The sequence below is a fragment of the Eriocheir sinensis genome, chromosome 10, assembly GCF_024679095.1.
Source record: "Eriocheir sinensis breed Jianghai 21 chromosome 10, ASM2467909v1, whole genome shotgun sequence".
In the NCBI taxonomy this organism is placed as follows: Eukaryota; Metazoa; Arthropoda; class Malacostraca; order Decapoda; family Varunidae; genus Eriocheir; species Eriocheir sinensis.
Window position 1 is genome coordinate 1925178 of NC_066518.1, and position 17500 is coordinate 1942677.

Below are 17500 nucleotides of genomic sequence, written 5' to 3' on the forward strand. Positions count from 1 at the left end.
GGTGGGTTAGGGGCGGTTCTTATAGTCTCCCAGAGCGTCACAGCTCGTCTCTGCAAACTTTGGGTGTCGTAAACAAGGAAAAGTTTGGGTAATCTCCCGCCAGGCAGCGCATAAACAAAACAGAATCCAAACTTAATCAAAAGTGAGCTGCGTGGACAAGGGCGGCGGCGGTGGTGGTGGTGGCGGCGGCGGCGGCGGCGCGATGACAAGGGGGTGAGGAGGGGAAGGACGAGGCGGGACGGAAAACGGCCTAATAGAGTCGTGTTTTTCGCTTCTTTCTTGTTTTTTACATGATTTTTTTTCTCTCTTTTCCGCCTCCCTTAAACCTTTCACTCGGCCGCGAGGGAATTAATTAGATGTGTATTTTTTATCGTCTTAATTAGGCCTATTTCCGCTAAGATAAAAAAAAAGATAGAGGAAACACGCCAACACAGGAATGAAAAAGACAAAGAAACGTGCATTTAATTCAACAACTCTGCTTATTGTATTTCCCTTTTTCTTCATACATTAAGATTTTTTTCATCCCATACATCCCTTATCTTACATACATACCTTATCATACTTACATACATGCATACCTTATCATACATCCCTTTTCTTCATACATTTAGAGTTTTTTCATATACACAAGATAAGCTAATACAGTTTTTATATATTTTCTTTCTGTTTAGGGTAAGAAAAACAAGTAAAAAGCTTTCCTCCCTCGCGCTGGCTACGTAGAGTATAACGGGAGTAAGAAAACTCGTAAGAAAGGAGTATCATCAACTAAGAAGATCATTTCCAAGTCGCTCCGCTCCATGGCCGACCCCCCCCCAACCCCCCCAACCCCCCAACCCCCACCCACCCACTCCCCCACCCTCTTCCCCACTCCGACGTCCCCACACAAGACATGATAATGCTAATCCAAGGGAAAAATATTGAGTTTCCACAAAGTGTCACGCATATATGTTTTAAAAGCTCCTAAACATTAAAAAAAAAGTAGAGGCAAGGTGCATTAAATGAAAAGACAATTAAAAAGTGTCTCACCGATTATAATTTTCACTAAAGGTTACGTAAAATATTCCTAGACACTCACAAAAAATAACAGACTAATGCTTCGAGTTATAAATAAGCCCAGAGACATTATCATTAATTAAGAATGGCACCGGTCTTCTAAATACATAATCCCTCTTTTATTAAACCATTCATTTTCATTAAGTTGAGGAGACAAATACCTTCGAATCCTATTAAGCCGCTTAGGAGACAAAGATGAAGGTTTTGCATATAATTTACTTTTGTTTCTCCTTCGACGTGACGTAAGCTGAGGCGCGGTATTTGGATGTCTCGCGGGAGTGTGTCTGGGGAAGGGAAGGAAGGAAGGAAGGAAGGACGAGAAGAGGGAGATTAGACGGTAGGGAAGTAGGAAGGAGGGAACAGAAAGGAAGGAGACAAGAAAAAGAAGGAATAGAATAGGAGGTAAAGGAAACAGAGACCAAGGGAAAACATGAAGGAAGGATAAAGGAAAAAGCAGAGAAGGAGGGAAAAGTAGAGGGAGATGAGAAGATAGGGATGTAGGAAGGAGAGAACAGAAAGGAAGGAGACAAGAGAAAGAAGGAACAGAAGTGGAAATAAAGGAAACTGAAACCAAAAGGAGAGGAAAAGGAGGGAGGTTAAAGGAAAGAGAAGAGAGGGGAATAGGAAGGACGAGTAGAGGAGGAAGGGAAGGTAGGGAAGTAGGAAGGAAGGGAGAGAAGGGGGAGGAGAGATGGTGGGGAGAAGGAGTGAGAGAAAAAGAAGGAGCCACGAGAAAATAAGAGGAGGAAGAATAGAGGAAAGAGTAGAGATGAAAACATAAGGAATAGAAAAGAAAATATAGGAACAAAAAAGTATGAAGGAAGAAGAAACATTGGAAGGAGGGAGAGGGGAGACAAGGAGGCAGAAGACGCGAAAAATTAGAAACAGGAAGCAAGAAGCGGAGACAGAGAAGAGAAGCAAGAAGGAAAGGAAGAAAGAACACGAAGAGATGAGAAGCAACTTTTGACCAGACGAGGAAGGAGGGAAGAGGAGCGGAGAGCAGGAACAGGAGGGGAAGGAAGGGGACAGGAGGGGAGAGGAGCGGAAAGCAGGAACAGGAGGGGAAGGAAGGGGACAGCGGGGGAGAGGAGGGAAGGGGAAGAAAGGATCAGGAGGGGAGACGGTGAGGGAGGAAGGGGGGAAGATCTTAAGCCGAAGCATGAGGTGGTTAACACGGAGGTGGTGTGGCTGCCAACGAGTCTGTCTGCCATCACGTAGAATGAAGAGAAAGAGAGAAAGAGAGAAAAAACGAGAGAGAGAGAGAGAGAGAGAGAGAGAGAGAGAGAGAGAGAGAGAGAGAGAGAGAGAAACTGAGATAAGAAAATAAAACTTATCACCAACACTCACAACACTCTCATCTTTTACAATCGAAGACCGGAGTAAGGGAGGAAGGACTGATAAGATAAAAGAGAAGAGGAAGAGAAGAAGGAAGGAAGATCACAGGAGGAGAAGCAGACATAAGGAAGGGAAGGGAAAGGGAGGGAGGAGGATTAAAGATAAGGCAAGGCGTAGGGAGGTTTAATGTCTGTCTGAGGGAGATAAAGAGCTGGCCGGAGGATCAACCAATTAAGCTCGACACGACTTATACATGTACACTAAAATTTAAGCCTCGACGCACCCTAATAAACACAGTCATTAACGCTAAGGGAGACAAACGACGTAATTAATCTAAGGTGTAATAAAGGAGCCTACCGCATTAATCCAAGACTCGGACCCTCACCTAACTTAACCTAACCTAACCTAATCTAACTTAATCTATCGTAAGCAACACTACAATCGTATTCACACTACACGATAGCTCTCTCAATACCAATTTTTTTTTTCAGTAGCAATATCTTTTTCAATACCAATGTCTTTCTTCTATAATTAAGACAAGGCGTGAACCTAACCTAACCTAACTTAACCTAACCTAACCTATCGTAAGCAACACCACTATCGTATTCACACAACACAATAGCTTTTTCCCTACCAATATATTTTTCGATACCAATATTTTTCTCCTATAGTCAAATATGGCATGAGCCTAACTTAACCTAACCTAACCTAACCTATCGTAAGCAACACAACAATCGTATTCACACAACACATAAGCTTTTTCCCTACCAATATGTTTTTCGATACCAATATTTTTCTCCTATAGTCAAATATGGCATGAGCCTAGCCTAACCTAACCTAACCTAACCTATCGTAAGCAACACAACAATCGCATTCACACAACACAATAGCTTTTTCCCTACCAATATGTTTTTCGATACCAATATTTTTCTCCTATAGTCAAATATGGCATGAGCCTAGCCTAACCTAACCTATCGTAAGCAACACAACAATCGCATTCACACAACACAATAGCTTTTTCCCTACCAATATGTTTTTCGATACCAATATTTTTCTCCTATAGTCAAATATGGCATGAGCCTAGCCTAACCTAACCTAACCTAACCTAACGTCAACAACACAACAATCGCATTCACACAACACATTAGCTTTGTCAATATCAATATCTTTTTAATACCAATATCTTTCTCAGAACTATAGTCAGGCACGGCATGAACCTACTCTAACCTAACCTAACCTAACCTAACCTAATCTACCGTCAACAACATCTTTCTCAGAACTATAGTCAGGCACGGCATGAACCTACTCTAACCTAACCTAACCTAACCTAACCTAACCTAATCTACCGTCAACAACATCTTTCTCAGAACTATAGTCAGGCACGGCATGAACCTAACCTAACCTAACCTAACCTAACCTAACCTAATCATCCGTAAGCAACACAATAGCTTTCTCAATACTAATATCTTTTTTTCAATACCAATATCTTACTCAGTACCATTATCCTTTTCAATACCAACATCTCTCTCAATATCGGTAACGTTCTTCCTCTCTGATTTTTGTCCTTTAACTGTTTCCGATATAGAAAAAAAAGTTAAGCTTTGAAATACGTACATAATGCCTTCTCTCTCTCTCTCTCGCTCTCGCTCTCTCTCTCTCTCTCTCTCTCTCTCTCTCTCTCTCTCTCTCTCACATTTCTTCTCCTCCATCTCCGCTCTTCCCTCGCTTCTCTCTCTCTTCTTTCTCTCTTTCCATCTCTCTCTCTCTCTTCCTCTTCTTACATTTTCTCTCCTCGCTGTTTCTCTCTTCTCTCCAGTTCTCTCTCGTCCTCTCTTTCTTCATCCTTTCTTTGCGCTATTTTTTATCTTTTCTGAACACTCTTTTTTCTACCCCTGTTATTTCTGTTATTCTCTTGTCCTTTCTCCCACTCCCCTCCATCTCTTTCCCTGCTCGCTACCTCATGTTTTCTCTCTTCCCTCTTTCTTCATCCCTCGTTTTCTTTACGTTCTCACACTATCCTTCCTCTCACTCTCCTTCATCACTCTTATTCAGCCTCTACCTCTCACACTCACTCTCCCATTCTTTTGTTTCCTTTTCCTCTGCCTTCCTTTCCTCTTTCCCTGTTCCTCTGTCATACTCATTCTCCATTCTTCTGCGTTTCCCTTCCTTATCCTTTCCTCCCTTCCTCCCTCCCACCTTCTGTCTCTCTCTCTCACACACTTACTCTCTATTCTTCAATGTTTCCTTTTCTCCTTTCCTCTCTTCCTCTCTCCCATTCTCTCTATTCTCCCTCTCCTTTCTTCCATGTATTCTCCTTTCCTCCTCCCTTTCTCCCTCTCACTCTGTATATCTCCCACATACTCCTCCTTTCATTCTTGTTTCCTCTCCCTTCCTCCCTTTCTTCCTCCCTTCCTCTCTCTTCTCTCCTCCCCTTGTCTCCCCTCGGCCGGTGGATAATTGGTAGGTAATTAAGTAGAATAAGATCAACCCTAAGGCGATTACGGTAAATAACAGCGTTCATTTACCTCAACCTTGGGACTGATTAGCAGCGGAGGAGATTGAGCTGTCCAATTAGAAGAGTGAGGGAAGGAAGTGGAGGAGGAGGAGGAGGAGGAGGAGGAGGGGATGATGAAGGAGGAAGAGTAAAAGGAGTAAATTAAAAGGAAAAGAAAGAAGAGTTGTGAGAAAGAGAAAGAAAGAAGGAAAAAAGAAAGAAAAAAGATAGAAAAAGAAAGATACACACATACATTCATACATACATACATACATACATACATACATACGTAGACAGGGAGAAAGACAGACTGAAAGATAGATATACATATAAAGATAGACGGAAAGAGAGAAAAAGAAAGAAAAAGAGAAAGCCAAAAAGAGAGAAACAATTGAACAAAAGTATTCCGACCAGCCAACACACGGAAATGAAATGAAATAAAAAAAATATATAAAATACGCCGCGTACTTTTCGATATAAGCCGTTGCGTGCATGCGTCCACCACCACCACCACCAGCGAGTGAAATGTATCATATCAAACCACAAAAAAGGGATAAAAAAAAACCCCACGAGCGATCAAATACAAATCAAGCATAAATCCGGCGCATAAATGTAAAAAGTTGCGCAGTTCTGGCCCCGGAAAAAACAATAACGAAACCAGATATGGAAAACCTTTCGGAGCCGTTTCCAGCCCGACAGTTGTTTGGGTTGTTTTCTGAACTCCGGGTGCATATTTTATTTCATACAGGCGCACAGACGGACAGACAGACAGGAGGGAGGGAACACGAAAGGGAGAAGAGACGGTAGGAATAGAGAGTGAAGACAGACACATAGACAGACGCACAGACGGACAGGAAGGAGAGAACACGAAGGCGAGAATAGACGGTAGGAATAAAGAGTGTGAAGAATGAAGGAATAAGGCAAGAAATGAAGGAAACGAGACCAAGAGAAAGAACAGGAGAAGGAAAAATGAGGGAAGGAGTAGAGAGGGAAAAGGGGATAGCATGAAAAAAGAGCAGCTAGATGGAGAGAAAGGATTGGATAAAAAGGAGACAGATAGACAGATAGGAACAGACAGAACCACACAGCTGACAGAATAGTTAGTTTACAGACAGAACACACAGGAACAGCGCCACAAACAGATGTAGACAGAAACACACACAAACAGAGAGACACAGAACCACACAAAGCTGGCAGCCTAGTTAGTTTACGGAGAAAAGACAGGGGAAACAGGCCCACAAACAGAGACGTAGACAGACAGACAAGCAAATATAAACGAGGAACAGGCAGGTCAGTATACAGGGCGAGAGAAAAAATAACAAAGAACTCCTAAGTCGACGATCCACGCACTCATTCACTGGCACGAAGACGACGACGAAGAAGAAGAAAACGATGACAAAGAAGAAATCGAGGCTGACGGCGAGGAGGAAGACAAATGAAAGGCAAGGACGAGAATACAAGATCAACAGAAACGAGATGACAAAGAAAAAAATAAGAAAAAAGCCTCAGACGAACGAATGGAGGAAGAAACGATGGACGATGATTTTGACGTGACGAGGCGTGAGAGAGGAAGACAGCAGGGGTGAAGGAGAGGGAGAATGTTTAGATAAGGAAAGAGGAAAGTTCAAGGAGGAGGAGGAAGGAAGGAGGAGGGAGGAAGGAAGGAGGAGGGGCAGACGGACTAAAGAACTCACAAACGGCGGAAAGTTGGCGGAAATGAAGTGAAAAGGAAGAGGAAGAGAAGGAGGAGGAGGCGGAGGAGGAGAACGAGGAGGAAATGGAGAGAGAAAGGAGGAGAAAGAAAAACAAAAGAACAGAGACAAATGATGGAGAGAGAAAATAAAATCGAAAACAAGAGGAAATGAAGGAGAAGAAGAGAAAAAGAGGAAAGGAGAAGAAGAAGGAGGAGGAGGAGGAGAAGGAAAAACAAAAGAATAGAGACAAATGATGGAGAGAGAAAATAAAACCCAAAGGAAGAGGAAGAGAAGGAAAAGCAGAGAAAAAGAGGAAAGGGGAAGAAGAAAGAGGAGGAAGAGGAGGAGGAGGAGGAGGAAGAGAGTAAAAAACAGGAAGAAGGGTACATTATGAGAGGAGGAGGAAAAGAAAGATTAAAAAAATAAAGTTAATGATCCGGTATGTAGCTGCACCAAGTCACGTATTGCAAAGACCCCCCCCTCCACCCCTCTGCTGCACCCTGATCCACTCTATTCCACTCTTCACTCACCCTTCTTTAACCCACACCCTTCCTTCTGACCTGTTCCACCCTGCCATATACCCCGTTTCTACCCTGTTCTTCTCCACCTTGTTCCACCTTGAAATCTCCTTCTTCCACCTCGTTTCACACTGTCCCATGCTGCTCCACACTGCTCCACCCTCTTCCACTGTGTCCTTGCTCCATATAACAGCCTACCCGATCATGTTTTTTATCACTCTTTAGTCTCCCCAATCAAACCCCAAGGTCCAAATATTAAACCATTCCACTAATCTATGCTTCTTCTCATCCTGCTATTTCTTTCCTATTATCTCACTGCCAATTTTAAGCTCCGTTAATTCTCCTTTATTGCTCTTAACAGTCTATATGTCTCTCATCCTTCTCTCTTTGATGTTATTCTGTTTCTGCAATGCTTCTTTATCTCTTCTATCAATCCAATTAATGTTCCAACCCGTCTCTCTGTTAACATTCAGCCCTTTCTGTGCTTCCCTGTTCTGTCTAATAATCTACGTTCCTCTCACCCTTCTCTCTCTACATCACTCAGGCCCTTCAGTGATCCCTTATCCCGTCTATTAATCCGCGTCCCTTCACATCCTGTTAATCTCCCCTTTCGCTCTATTGCTCTCTCTACACCTACATACACTTTGCCTTCCAGTGATCTCTTGTCCCTCTCTCCTCAATCCCGCCCCGTCCCGCACCGATGCTATTGACTCCTATATTCTCAGATGCTTCCGTTTCCCACAGCATTAGTTTCCATAGCCCGATAAGGAGATCAGTTGAGTTCTTAAGAGTGTTTTTTGCGGCTCATGGTACAGAAGAATGGTCAGAGTACAAGAAGGGTCACCAAGCTCGAAATGGAAATCAGTTGTTAAGAGTGTTTTTGGGGGGGTTCATGGTACAGAAGAGTGGTCAGACTACAAGAAGGGTCACCAAACTACCCCCGGAAATGCCCAAAACTCCCATGAAAGCCTTTGCTAAATGTTTGTGTTTGGGCGCCGAAGTCTCCACACCTCTCCGCGCCTCCAGGGATTTGTTGGCTTTCACAGTTCGGCCTCCAGCATCTCTCGGCCCGGAAACTCGAAAAAGTGAATCCCTTTTACGAGCCCTCCACCTTTTTCTGGACACGTTCTCTCCGTTCCACCGTGATTTATTTTTTTCTCTCTCTGGTGGTGATGCTTTAATTAATATAGTTTTTTTTTTCGATATCATGTTTATTTCCTGTTTAATACTACTTACCTCCATTGTCTTCTCCTTGGTAGTTTCCTTACTTTCTTACTTTCTAATTGTATATTCTTGTTTCTTATGTCATTTTCATTTTCCGTTTGGCAATATTACTTTTTCCTTTCTCTTTCCCTTTGCAATTTATTTACTTCTCTATTTCCTATTTCCGCTCCAGGTAGGTGTCAGGGAGGCAAGCACTCACCTACAGTTTGTCCTCTCAAAGGCGTCTTCCTCCCCCTCTCTCTCTCTCTCTAAACTCTTCCAGTGCTCCAAGTTTATTCGCCTTCTGGTAGTGTGTGTGTGTGTGTGTGTGTGTGTGTGTGTGTGTGTGTGTGTGTGTGTGTGTGTGTGTGTGTGTGTGTGTGTGCGTGTGCGTGTGTGTGTGTGTGTGCTCGCGTTTCATTCATACCGAGATTCAAGGCAATCCCGCTCTGGGTAAACCTAATTATTGCTCCTCAGGAAGTAACACATTTGATCCTTATGAGCTCCGAGGAGTGGCCAGGCGCTACTGTAATGAAGGGTAACGACACTCCTTTTCCTCGGAACGGCCTCTCACAACGCCCGCCTGGGGTAAACGCATGAAAGGGCTGCAGCAGGAAACACTCGGTTAACTTACTGGTCCTTATCCTTACACGTATCGAGCTCCCTTTACAAGCATTTCCCAAGACCAAGGAGAAGGCGTACCGGATTTCCATGGGTGAATTTTTCTTTGGTGGCGCACAAGCCGTATAAAAGTACTACTAGGATCGTAAAACAGTCCATGAAAATCCCATCAACTTTTACGAGAGGCATTTCCCAAGGCCAAGGAGAAGGCGAAACGGATTTCCATGGGTGAATTTTTCTTTGGTGGCGCATAAGTCGTGAAAAAGTACTACTAGGATCGTAAAACAGTCCTTGAAAATCCCACCAACTTCTACGAGAGGCATTTCCCAAGGCCAAGGAGAAGGCGAACCGGATTTCCATGGGTGATTTTTCCGTTGGTGAAGCAAAAGTCGTGTAAAAGTACTACTAGGATCGGAAAACAGTCCTTGAAAATCCCACCAGCTTCTACGAGAGGCATTTCCCAAGGCCAAGTAGAAGGTGAACCGGATTTCCATTGGTGATTTTTCCGTTGGTGAAGCATAAGTCGTGTAAAAGTACTACTAGGATCGTAAAAGAGTCCTTGAAAATCCGACCAACTTCTACGAGAGGCATTTCACACAAGCAAAATGAGGTGCCGCTGCATTTAAGAACACAGACTATTACCATTCAGATTCACGTAAGGTGCTCCTCTGGCCTCCCTTCCTCTCTCCTTCCTCAAGCACAAAGTGAGAACCCCAATGCACTTCCTACCTCCCTCCACCACTACCCCCTCTGCTTCCCTCCCTTTCCTCTCCCTTAAACAACACCCGCTTATCCCTCCTTTCCCTCATCCCTCGCCCACCACCACCATCTCCTTCCCTTCCCTCCCCCTTCCCCCCCATCAACACACCTAAGTCCCTCACCGACAACCTCCTTCAGCTGCCGGCAATGAGAGACGATTTATTGGACTCAGATCAACGTGGTTTCCGGGAGGAGGAGAAGGAAGAGGGGAAGGGGAAGGAGGAGGAGAGGGAGAGGGTCAGGAGGAGGTAAAAGAGGGCGATTCTCCTCCTCCCAAGGCGTGAGTGTGGGACCATCATTATGAAACCTCGATCCGGGCCGGGTCTCATAAGTGGTCCATTGTGGCGCCCCAACAAGGCGGCTCACACTCAGAAATGACTTGAACGTTTCACAATGGCTGACCGGCGGGGACGTTCGCGGCTTTCACGCTGCATGACTCACACCACTGACCCAACATGACTTGAAGGGATATTTGCAAGTTTCACAATAGCTGACCACGGATAATGCTTTCTTTTTCTTTTCTCTTCCTGTCTGTCTGTTTGTCTATGCCTCCCTCTCCCTCCCCTCTCTCTCCCTGCCTTCATCTTCTTGCACGATATGAAACCCGAAGCCAAAGACGAACATTCTATATTGACCTTTCCAGACAGTAATCTTAGGCCACCACCTACCATGTTCACAGACGAGTACTTTTCCACGTACCGTCAACAAGATGCATTCCAGGGTCGGTAATTCTCAGACGCTTCCACACCCCTCACATCAACTATTTCCAAAGCCCAAAAACATCAATTGGGTTCTAATAAATGTGTGTTTTTTAGGCTCACGATTCAGAAGAAGGGCCAAACTACCACTAGGACCATAAAAGTACCCTTGGAAATTATCAAAACTCCTGTGAAAACCGTGTCAAATATGTGGGCTTATGTGACGAAATTTTTTGAGCATACGGCCCCTGTGTACTCCTGTGTGCGGAGACCTGAGAGGGGAGAAAGAACGGATGTGAAGCAACGTTACCAGATTCTTGTACTTGGCGTATTGCTTTTGCCGATTTCTGACCAAAACCTATCGCACCCACAAAGATAACGATATGCATTTATAATTACTGTTAAAATCGGTAATTATTGATGCTCTTTTTTGCAATAATTATGGGCCAGAAACCGGAAAATACAATGATATGCGTACGATAATATGGCGACGGTGATGTGGAGCACTGTGACTCATCTAGGTAACTCGACATACTCTTGCACTCCCCCGTTTCTCCTTTCCCCCCACAACCCCTCCCCCCCCCCAAGCCTCCTCCTTCCCCTCCATCCCCCCCCTCTACCCTCTCCCAGCGTTGCCAGATTATCGTATTCACCACCTCGTCTTTATTACGTTTAAGCATCAAACTCTCGTACCTACACAAATATCGATAGAAAATTGAAGTTAGCGTTAAAACTCCTATTTGTCGATGTTTGTGTGTTTGTTTTTGCATTATTTATTGGCCAGAAACAACGAAAATGTAATGCGATGAGTACGATAATTTGACAACGCTGCCCTCTCCTCTCCCCTTCACTCTCACCCCTCCCCCCCCCACCGACGCCCTCTTCTTCCCTTCAGCTCCCCTCACGTGCGTTTCTTCCCCTCTTCATCCCTTCTGTAACGCCTCGCCACTCTTCACACCTCCCCCTAGACCCACTTATCTACATGATCTATTACTCTCTCTCTCTCTCTCTCTCTCTCTCTCTCTCTCTCTCTCTCTCTCTCTCTCTCTCTCTCTCTCTCTCTCTCTCTCTCTCGGATTACGTAAATGAAAGAGTGAGACTGAGATAAAGAGGAGACTGAGATGAAGAGGAGACTGAGGCAGAGAAAGGGAAGGTGAACACTTTGAAGAGGAAAGGTAAGTGAAGGGGAGCTCGCGAAGGGAAGGAAGAGCAGGAAGGGAATTAAGGGACGGAGGAACGCGAGGAGGGAGAGCAGTATGAAGCTGGTTAAGGATGCTCGGAAGGAAGGAAAAAACTGAGGGATAGAGGGAAAGAGAGGAAGAAAAGGTGATAAAAAGTGTGAAGAGAGAGAGAGAGAGAGAGAGAGAGAGAGAGAGAGAGAGAGAGAGAGTCGGTAAAAAGGGTCACTCCGGCGGGGATGTGTTTGGTGGTGGGGTGAAAGGTTACTCGATGTGAAGGAATGAGAGCGAGGGATGTGGGGAAAGAGGGGAAGAAAAGTGAAAAAACTGTGTGAATATAAAGAGCGTGGGTTAAAATGAATGTCTGTGGAGGAGCTTGGTCTTTTGGTTCGCTGAAAAACTGGAGGGAAGAGATAAAACTGAAAACTTGAAATCGCAAAAAACATGCATAGAGAAAAATCAGTCCTCCATAAAAAAGAAAATAAAAGAAATATGAGATAACTTTTTGCATTTCATTCTGCTGGTATAAAAAAAAAGGTCGAGTTTCAAAACGCAATCTGACCGCTCTTTTCAACGTTTATTTTTTTCCTGGATGGGGGAGGGGGAAGGAAGGTAGGATACACGTGATTCATCCCTGGAACTTTGTATAAAACTTGTATGGGGGAAAGACAGCTGGAGCTCAGAGTTAACGCGCATACTTACCTGCACTTTTTCTTTTTCTCCTTCTTCTCCTTTTTCTTCCTACATACTACTACTACTACTACGATAACTACTACTACTACTGTTACTACTACTACTGCTGCTACTACTACTATTGGTACTACTATCACTACTACCACGATTACTACTACTACTACTACTACTACTACTTCTACAACAAGGATGACTATAGCAATGGTGGTAATGACTGATGATGACGCTGATGAACCTTCACGTCCTTCTCAAACATCAGTCTAAAACCCTCAACACGGAAGGCTTCAGGCGGACCAGACTTCACGATCCCCTTTTCCTTGCTGCTCGCCCTCAGGAAGTGTACATTTCACCTTTTTTTACTCCTCACTTCTAAGTCATGAGTAAATGTACGCGTAATGTAGAGATAGAAAAACGAAACATGACCCACAGCGATGCAGGCAAACACGACGGAGTGGAGGGCAAGCAAGGCAGTTTTTCTCCCTTCTTCTCCTTGATTATATTATTAAGCCACTTTTCTATATTTCCGCGTGTATGATTATCCCGCGGTTCCCTCATCACGTCCGCGGCAGCAGCCATTACGCCCGGCTAATGAAGGATCAATTAGGGAGGTCTGAGCCACGACGACTGACCGGGAGTTCGAGGGGAATAAAGGAAGCAACACAAAGAACAGAAACCCGAAGGAAAAGACTAAGAAACATAGACGATAAAAACGACACAAAACTCCATACTTACAACCAGAAGGAAGGAAGGAAGGCGGACAGAAGGAAGCGGACATTTACGTAACCACTGAAATTAAAACCAAGGCCGCGAGAAATATATAACAGGGAAGAGAGAATAAACTCGCGAAAAGGAAACAGAAGTAAGTATTTCGTTTAAGTCCGTTTGGGTGAGTCTGTCCTAGAGTGCGTGACTGAGGGTGTGGTGACTAGCGGAACGTGCGTCCGTGACCTTCCACGAGGGAGGAGGAGGAGGAGGGGGGGAGGAGGAGGAGGAGGAGGAGGGGTATAGGGAGGGGTTGGTGCTTACAGAGAGCCCTCGGGATGGCCTGAGGGTAGCCGCGGCGTGCCAGTCAGTCAGTTGTGTGCCAGACTCGTGCCCAGGTCGAGTCTCGCCCCCTCGCTCCCTCTGCCCGCCTCCCTCGCTGTGCGCTGGCGGACTGGCACTGGCTGGGTGGTGAGCATTGAAGGCCGTGATCCTTGCTTCCCCCGCGGTGTTCCGGCACATTGACACTCTCTGCGGTGACCACCTGGCGTGCTGCACCACCCAACAATGTGGCGGGTCATTGCCTTGGTTCTGGCCTGCGGGTCCCTGGGCGCCCTGGTCGAGGCTGGAGTGATGGGAAGGCTCTCGTGGTGTAACACTATGTGCATGTGCGAGACCGAGACCAACAGAGAGGTGAAATGTTTCCAGGAGGACGAAATTTATTCTCTGCTAAATGTCAGTTCGCGGAATGCCAGACGCCTGAGAAGACTCAACTGGACGCTGGAAGAAAACGTGTACTGGTGTGACGACCTGTGCACCTGTAACCTTGAAACCGGCAAGGAGTTCAATTGTGCCGAGCCGGGTCGCCTCACTCAGCTGATCCTGGACAACATTGGAAACGGCTACTTCCTGGAGCCTGAGGGGGACAGCGCCATCAAGAGGGAGGAGGAGCGTTCGGTAGACGAGGAGGAGGAGGAGGCAGCTCTGGATCAGGAGGCAGGACACAAAAAGAGATCTGAACGTAAGAAGAACAGGAAGAATCGAAAACTGAAGAAGAATCAAAAAGTAAAACACAGGCATCCCACCGAGGAGCCAGAGCCAGAGCCAGAGCCCGAATGGGAGCCAGAGCCAGAGCCCGAATGGGAGCCACAGCCTGAGTCTGAGCCTGAACCTGAGCCTGAGAACACCTACCCTGTTGTCCAGACTCCCACGCCACCTTCAGACACGCCTGCAGCCCATGTCGAGCCCACGGAAAGCGAGGCGGAGATAATTGAGCCACTACCCAAGCAAGAGGCCGTGGCAGCGAGCCCCGCGGTGACGGCGCTGCAGCCCCCAACGCGCCAAGGGCAGTTCTACACCACGGCAGAGTCCTACACGCCAAGGGCCTCAGCGCGGGAGGTGGAAGGCCTCTCCCCGCGCATCCAGCCTGTGGTGGAGGTGCCGAAGGAGAAGAAAACAGTTGCCTCCATGGTGTCGCAGGACCTGGACGACCTTGGCAGCACCGTCAGGAACATCAAAAATGACGTGATGCTAAACCAACGCATCCTGCTCGTCACCGTCGCCATCGCTGGGCTCGCCATGCTCGGGTAGGTGGACACAACACTACTGACATGATGCACTTACTTACAAAACATATATACTTAATTTCAAAGACGTTTCAGGGACAAGGGGAAAGAAGAGCTCTCTCTCATTCGTCGTTTCCTTGCACACAAACACGTAAATGATGCACGGAGGGTAAATTACTAAAAAGAAAACGTCAATCAGTTAGTTTCTGTCTCATCTGCTTCCCACTAATGATTTTTCTTGTGTGGAGAGAGGGAGGGGAAGCACGTGGTTAAGGGTGTAGGTGTGTGTGGACGGGGGAGAGGGGTGAACTAGGTGAGGTGGAGGGGCTGTAAGCGTTTTGGAGTAAACATAAACTTGTCATTCAACTTCCTTGCTTCGTCAGGTGCGTCGCGAGAATGAACGTTTTCCCGAGTTAGGAGAAGAGTGGATCGAGTAGAGGAGGAGGAGGAGGAGGAGGAGGAGGAGGAGGAGAGGAAGAGGAAGAAGGAATGACATGATAATAGTTTGCATGATATGTAACTTTGCGATAATCCAGCTGAGAGAGAGAGAGAGAGAGAGAGAGAGAGAGAGAGAGAGAGAGACTTTTTTTCCATCTTACTTTTATAACTTCGATTCTCCTCACCACATTCAGACAGGAGGAGGAGGAGGAAGAAAAAAAAACGATAAAAGGTGCAAGAAAAGAGTAGAAATGAAAATGATGATGAATTAGATAGACGAAAGTAGCGGTTAATAGCAGACCAGAGTGTAGTAGTAGTAGTAGTAGTAGTAGTAGTAGTAATGGAAGCAGCAAAGAAAAGAAGAAGAAGAAGAAGAAGATGAAAAGGAAAAGACGAATGAAAAGGGCATGACACGAGTAATATCTCTCTCTCTCTCTCTCTCTCTCTCTCTCTCTCTCTCTCTTCCGGTCCTTCAATTTCCCCTCAAACTGACTTATATTGACGGACCAGATCTTGGTGCTTAGTTACTCCTCCTCCTCCTCCTCCTCCTCCTCCTCTTCCTTGTCTTCCTTATTTAATTTAGTTATCTCCATGGTCGTTATTAATCCCCTCGAGTCTCTCTCTCTCTCTCTCTCTCTCTCTCTCTCTCTCTCTCTCTCTCTCTCTCACCGTCTGCTTATATTTTTCTTCTACCCTTCTTTAATATACTTTTCGCATCGTATATACTTTTTTTGTGTCTTAATCACACTAACATCTTTAAATAATACATCAAACAACTGTGATATTTTTGTGCATATAAATGTCAGTCCCTTAAAAATATGCCACTTCCCTTTTTTTCATCTATTAAATTATCTGCTTATCTTTTTTTCCATTTTATTTACTTTTTTTTTATTTCCTCTTCTTTCTACTAACGTCACTCGCTTGTATTACGGACGACCCTCACTTCGTACTTACAAGGCAAAGACACGGAACTGACACACAGGGGCAACGCGTACCTTATCCTACCCTTACCTACCCTCCGACCCATCATTCCCAACCCTCAATTTCCTCACTCACCAAATTTTTCTCTCCTCATAAGTTTCCTCCTATAGGTTCAGTTCCCCCTCTTATCTTATGGCAGTTCCGTTTTCTATGCGAACTTTTGTATCTCTCTTCACTATCACGAGACCCCTCAATAAATTAGACGGTCTTTCCGTATATCGTCTCTCTCTCTCTCTCTCTCTCTCTCTCTCTCTCTCTCTCTCTCTCTCTCTCTGCACAATGAAACTCTACCGCCTCCTCCCTATCTCCCTTTATCGCCATTTGAGTGCATGAAGAGGAGGAGGAGGAGGAAAAGGAGGAGAAGGAGGAGGAGGAGGAGGAGGTATAATATATAGAGAGAGGGGAACAATATTTTGGAGACGGGCTGCGACGAAGGGAAAAGCAATAAAGAAAAGATATAATGTCCATGTTAGTGAAAAAAATGACCCTAATATTTTGTTGTTTTTATTATTATATTTACAGTTACTGCGTTTTTTTTTTTTTTTTTTTGCTGTCGCGTAAGTTTTCCTTTTTTCTTGTTTTCCCTCTGCTGTTGTTGTTGTTGTTGTTGTTGTTGTTGTTGTTGTTGTTGTCCTCCTCTTCCTCTTCTTTCTCCTCTTCCTCCTCTTCCTCGTTATCTTTATACTCGTGGTCCTCCTCCTCCTCCTCCTCCTCCTCCTCTTCATTCTCTCCCACTTATGTTCCTTCTTTCTCTTCTCTCCCTTCTTCTCTTTCTCCCTTTGTTTGTTTGTGTTTTAATAATTTTCTTCCACCTCAGGACCTGTTGCGTCTCTCTCTCTCTCTCTCTCTCTCTCTCTCTCTCTCTCTCTCTCTCTCTCTCTCTCTCTCTCTCTCTCTCTCTCTCTCTCTCTCTCTCTCTCTCTCTCTCGGTGCAGACTAAGGACTTGTTGCCTCTGGAGATAAAAGTACAGGCACCCATGGAGAGAGAGAGAGAGAGAGAGAGAGAGAGAGAGAGAGAGAGAGAGAGAGAGAGAGAGAGAGAGAGAGAGAGAGAGCAATAATAGCCATAATGTTTTATTCATGAGCGCCTACTGATGCATATTCTTCTCATTTATTAATTAATTTATTTATCTAACTAATTATGCATGTACCATTTATCATCTTAGTGCTGACGGCCCTTGCAGCTGTTAGCCAAACTTCAAAACACGAACACATCAACAGTTTTTTTTTTCCCTATGCTTCCTTGTTTTCCTTGTAATAATTCTTTCCTCGCATATTTCTACATAGCACTAGTCTCTCTTCTATTTCTTTTCTCCTTGTTTTTTGTTTTGTTTTCATTCTCTTCCTTGCGTTTTTTTTTTTTATATCCAGGTATCACGGTGAATATTGGGACGTTCACCAGGGTCATATGGCGCCGTCCAGGTATCGCTATTTTTTCTCCTCATCTACCATCTACCTTGTTTTCATCCTTACATCCTTTCCTTCCTTGCAGTCTTTTATCGAAGTATCACAAATTTCAACCCTCGTCTTCCCCGTCTTTATTCTAACATCCTTTTCTTCTTTGACTT

At 45.0% G+C, this 17500-nt stretch overlaps 2 protein-coding genes across 4 annotated transcripts in view; one reads left to right on the forward strand and one right to left on the reverse strand.

Annotated features, from left to right (window-relative positions):
* The window catches only part of LOC126996427 (trichohyalin-like), a 178039-nt gene that overhangs the window by 86212 nt on the left and 74327 nt on the right, over positions 1-17500 (reverse strand). The window lies entirely within an intron of this gene.
* The window catches only part of LOC126996428 (ankyrin repeat and KH domain-containing protein mask-1-like), a 48442-nt gene continuing 43904 nt past the window's right edge, over positions 12963-17500 (forward strand). Inside the window, exon 1 of the mRNA XM_050856850.1 lies at positions 12963-14534. Within this exon, the coding sequence (XP_050712807.1) occupies positions 13516-14534 (1019 nt within the window). The 5' untranslated portion in view covers positions 12963-13515. The remainder of the gene's footprint in view (positions 14535-17500) is intronic.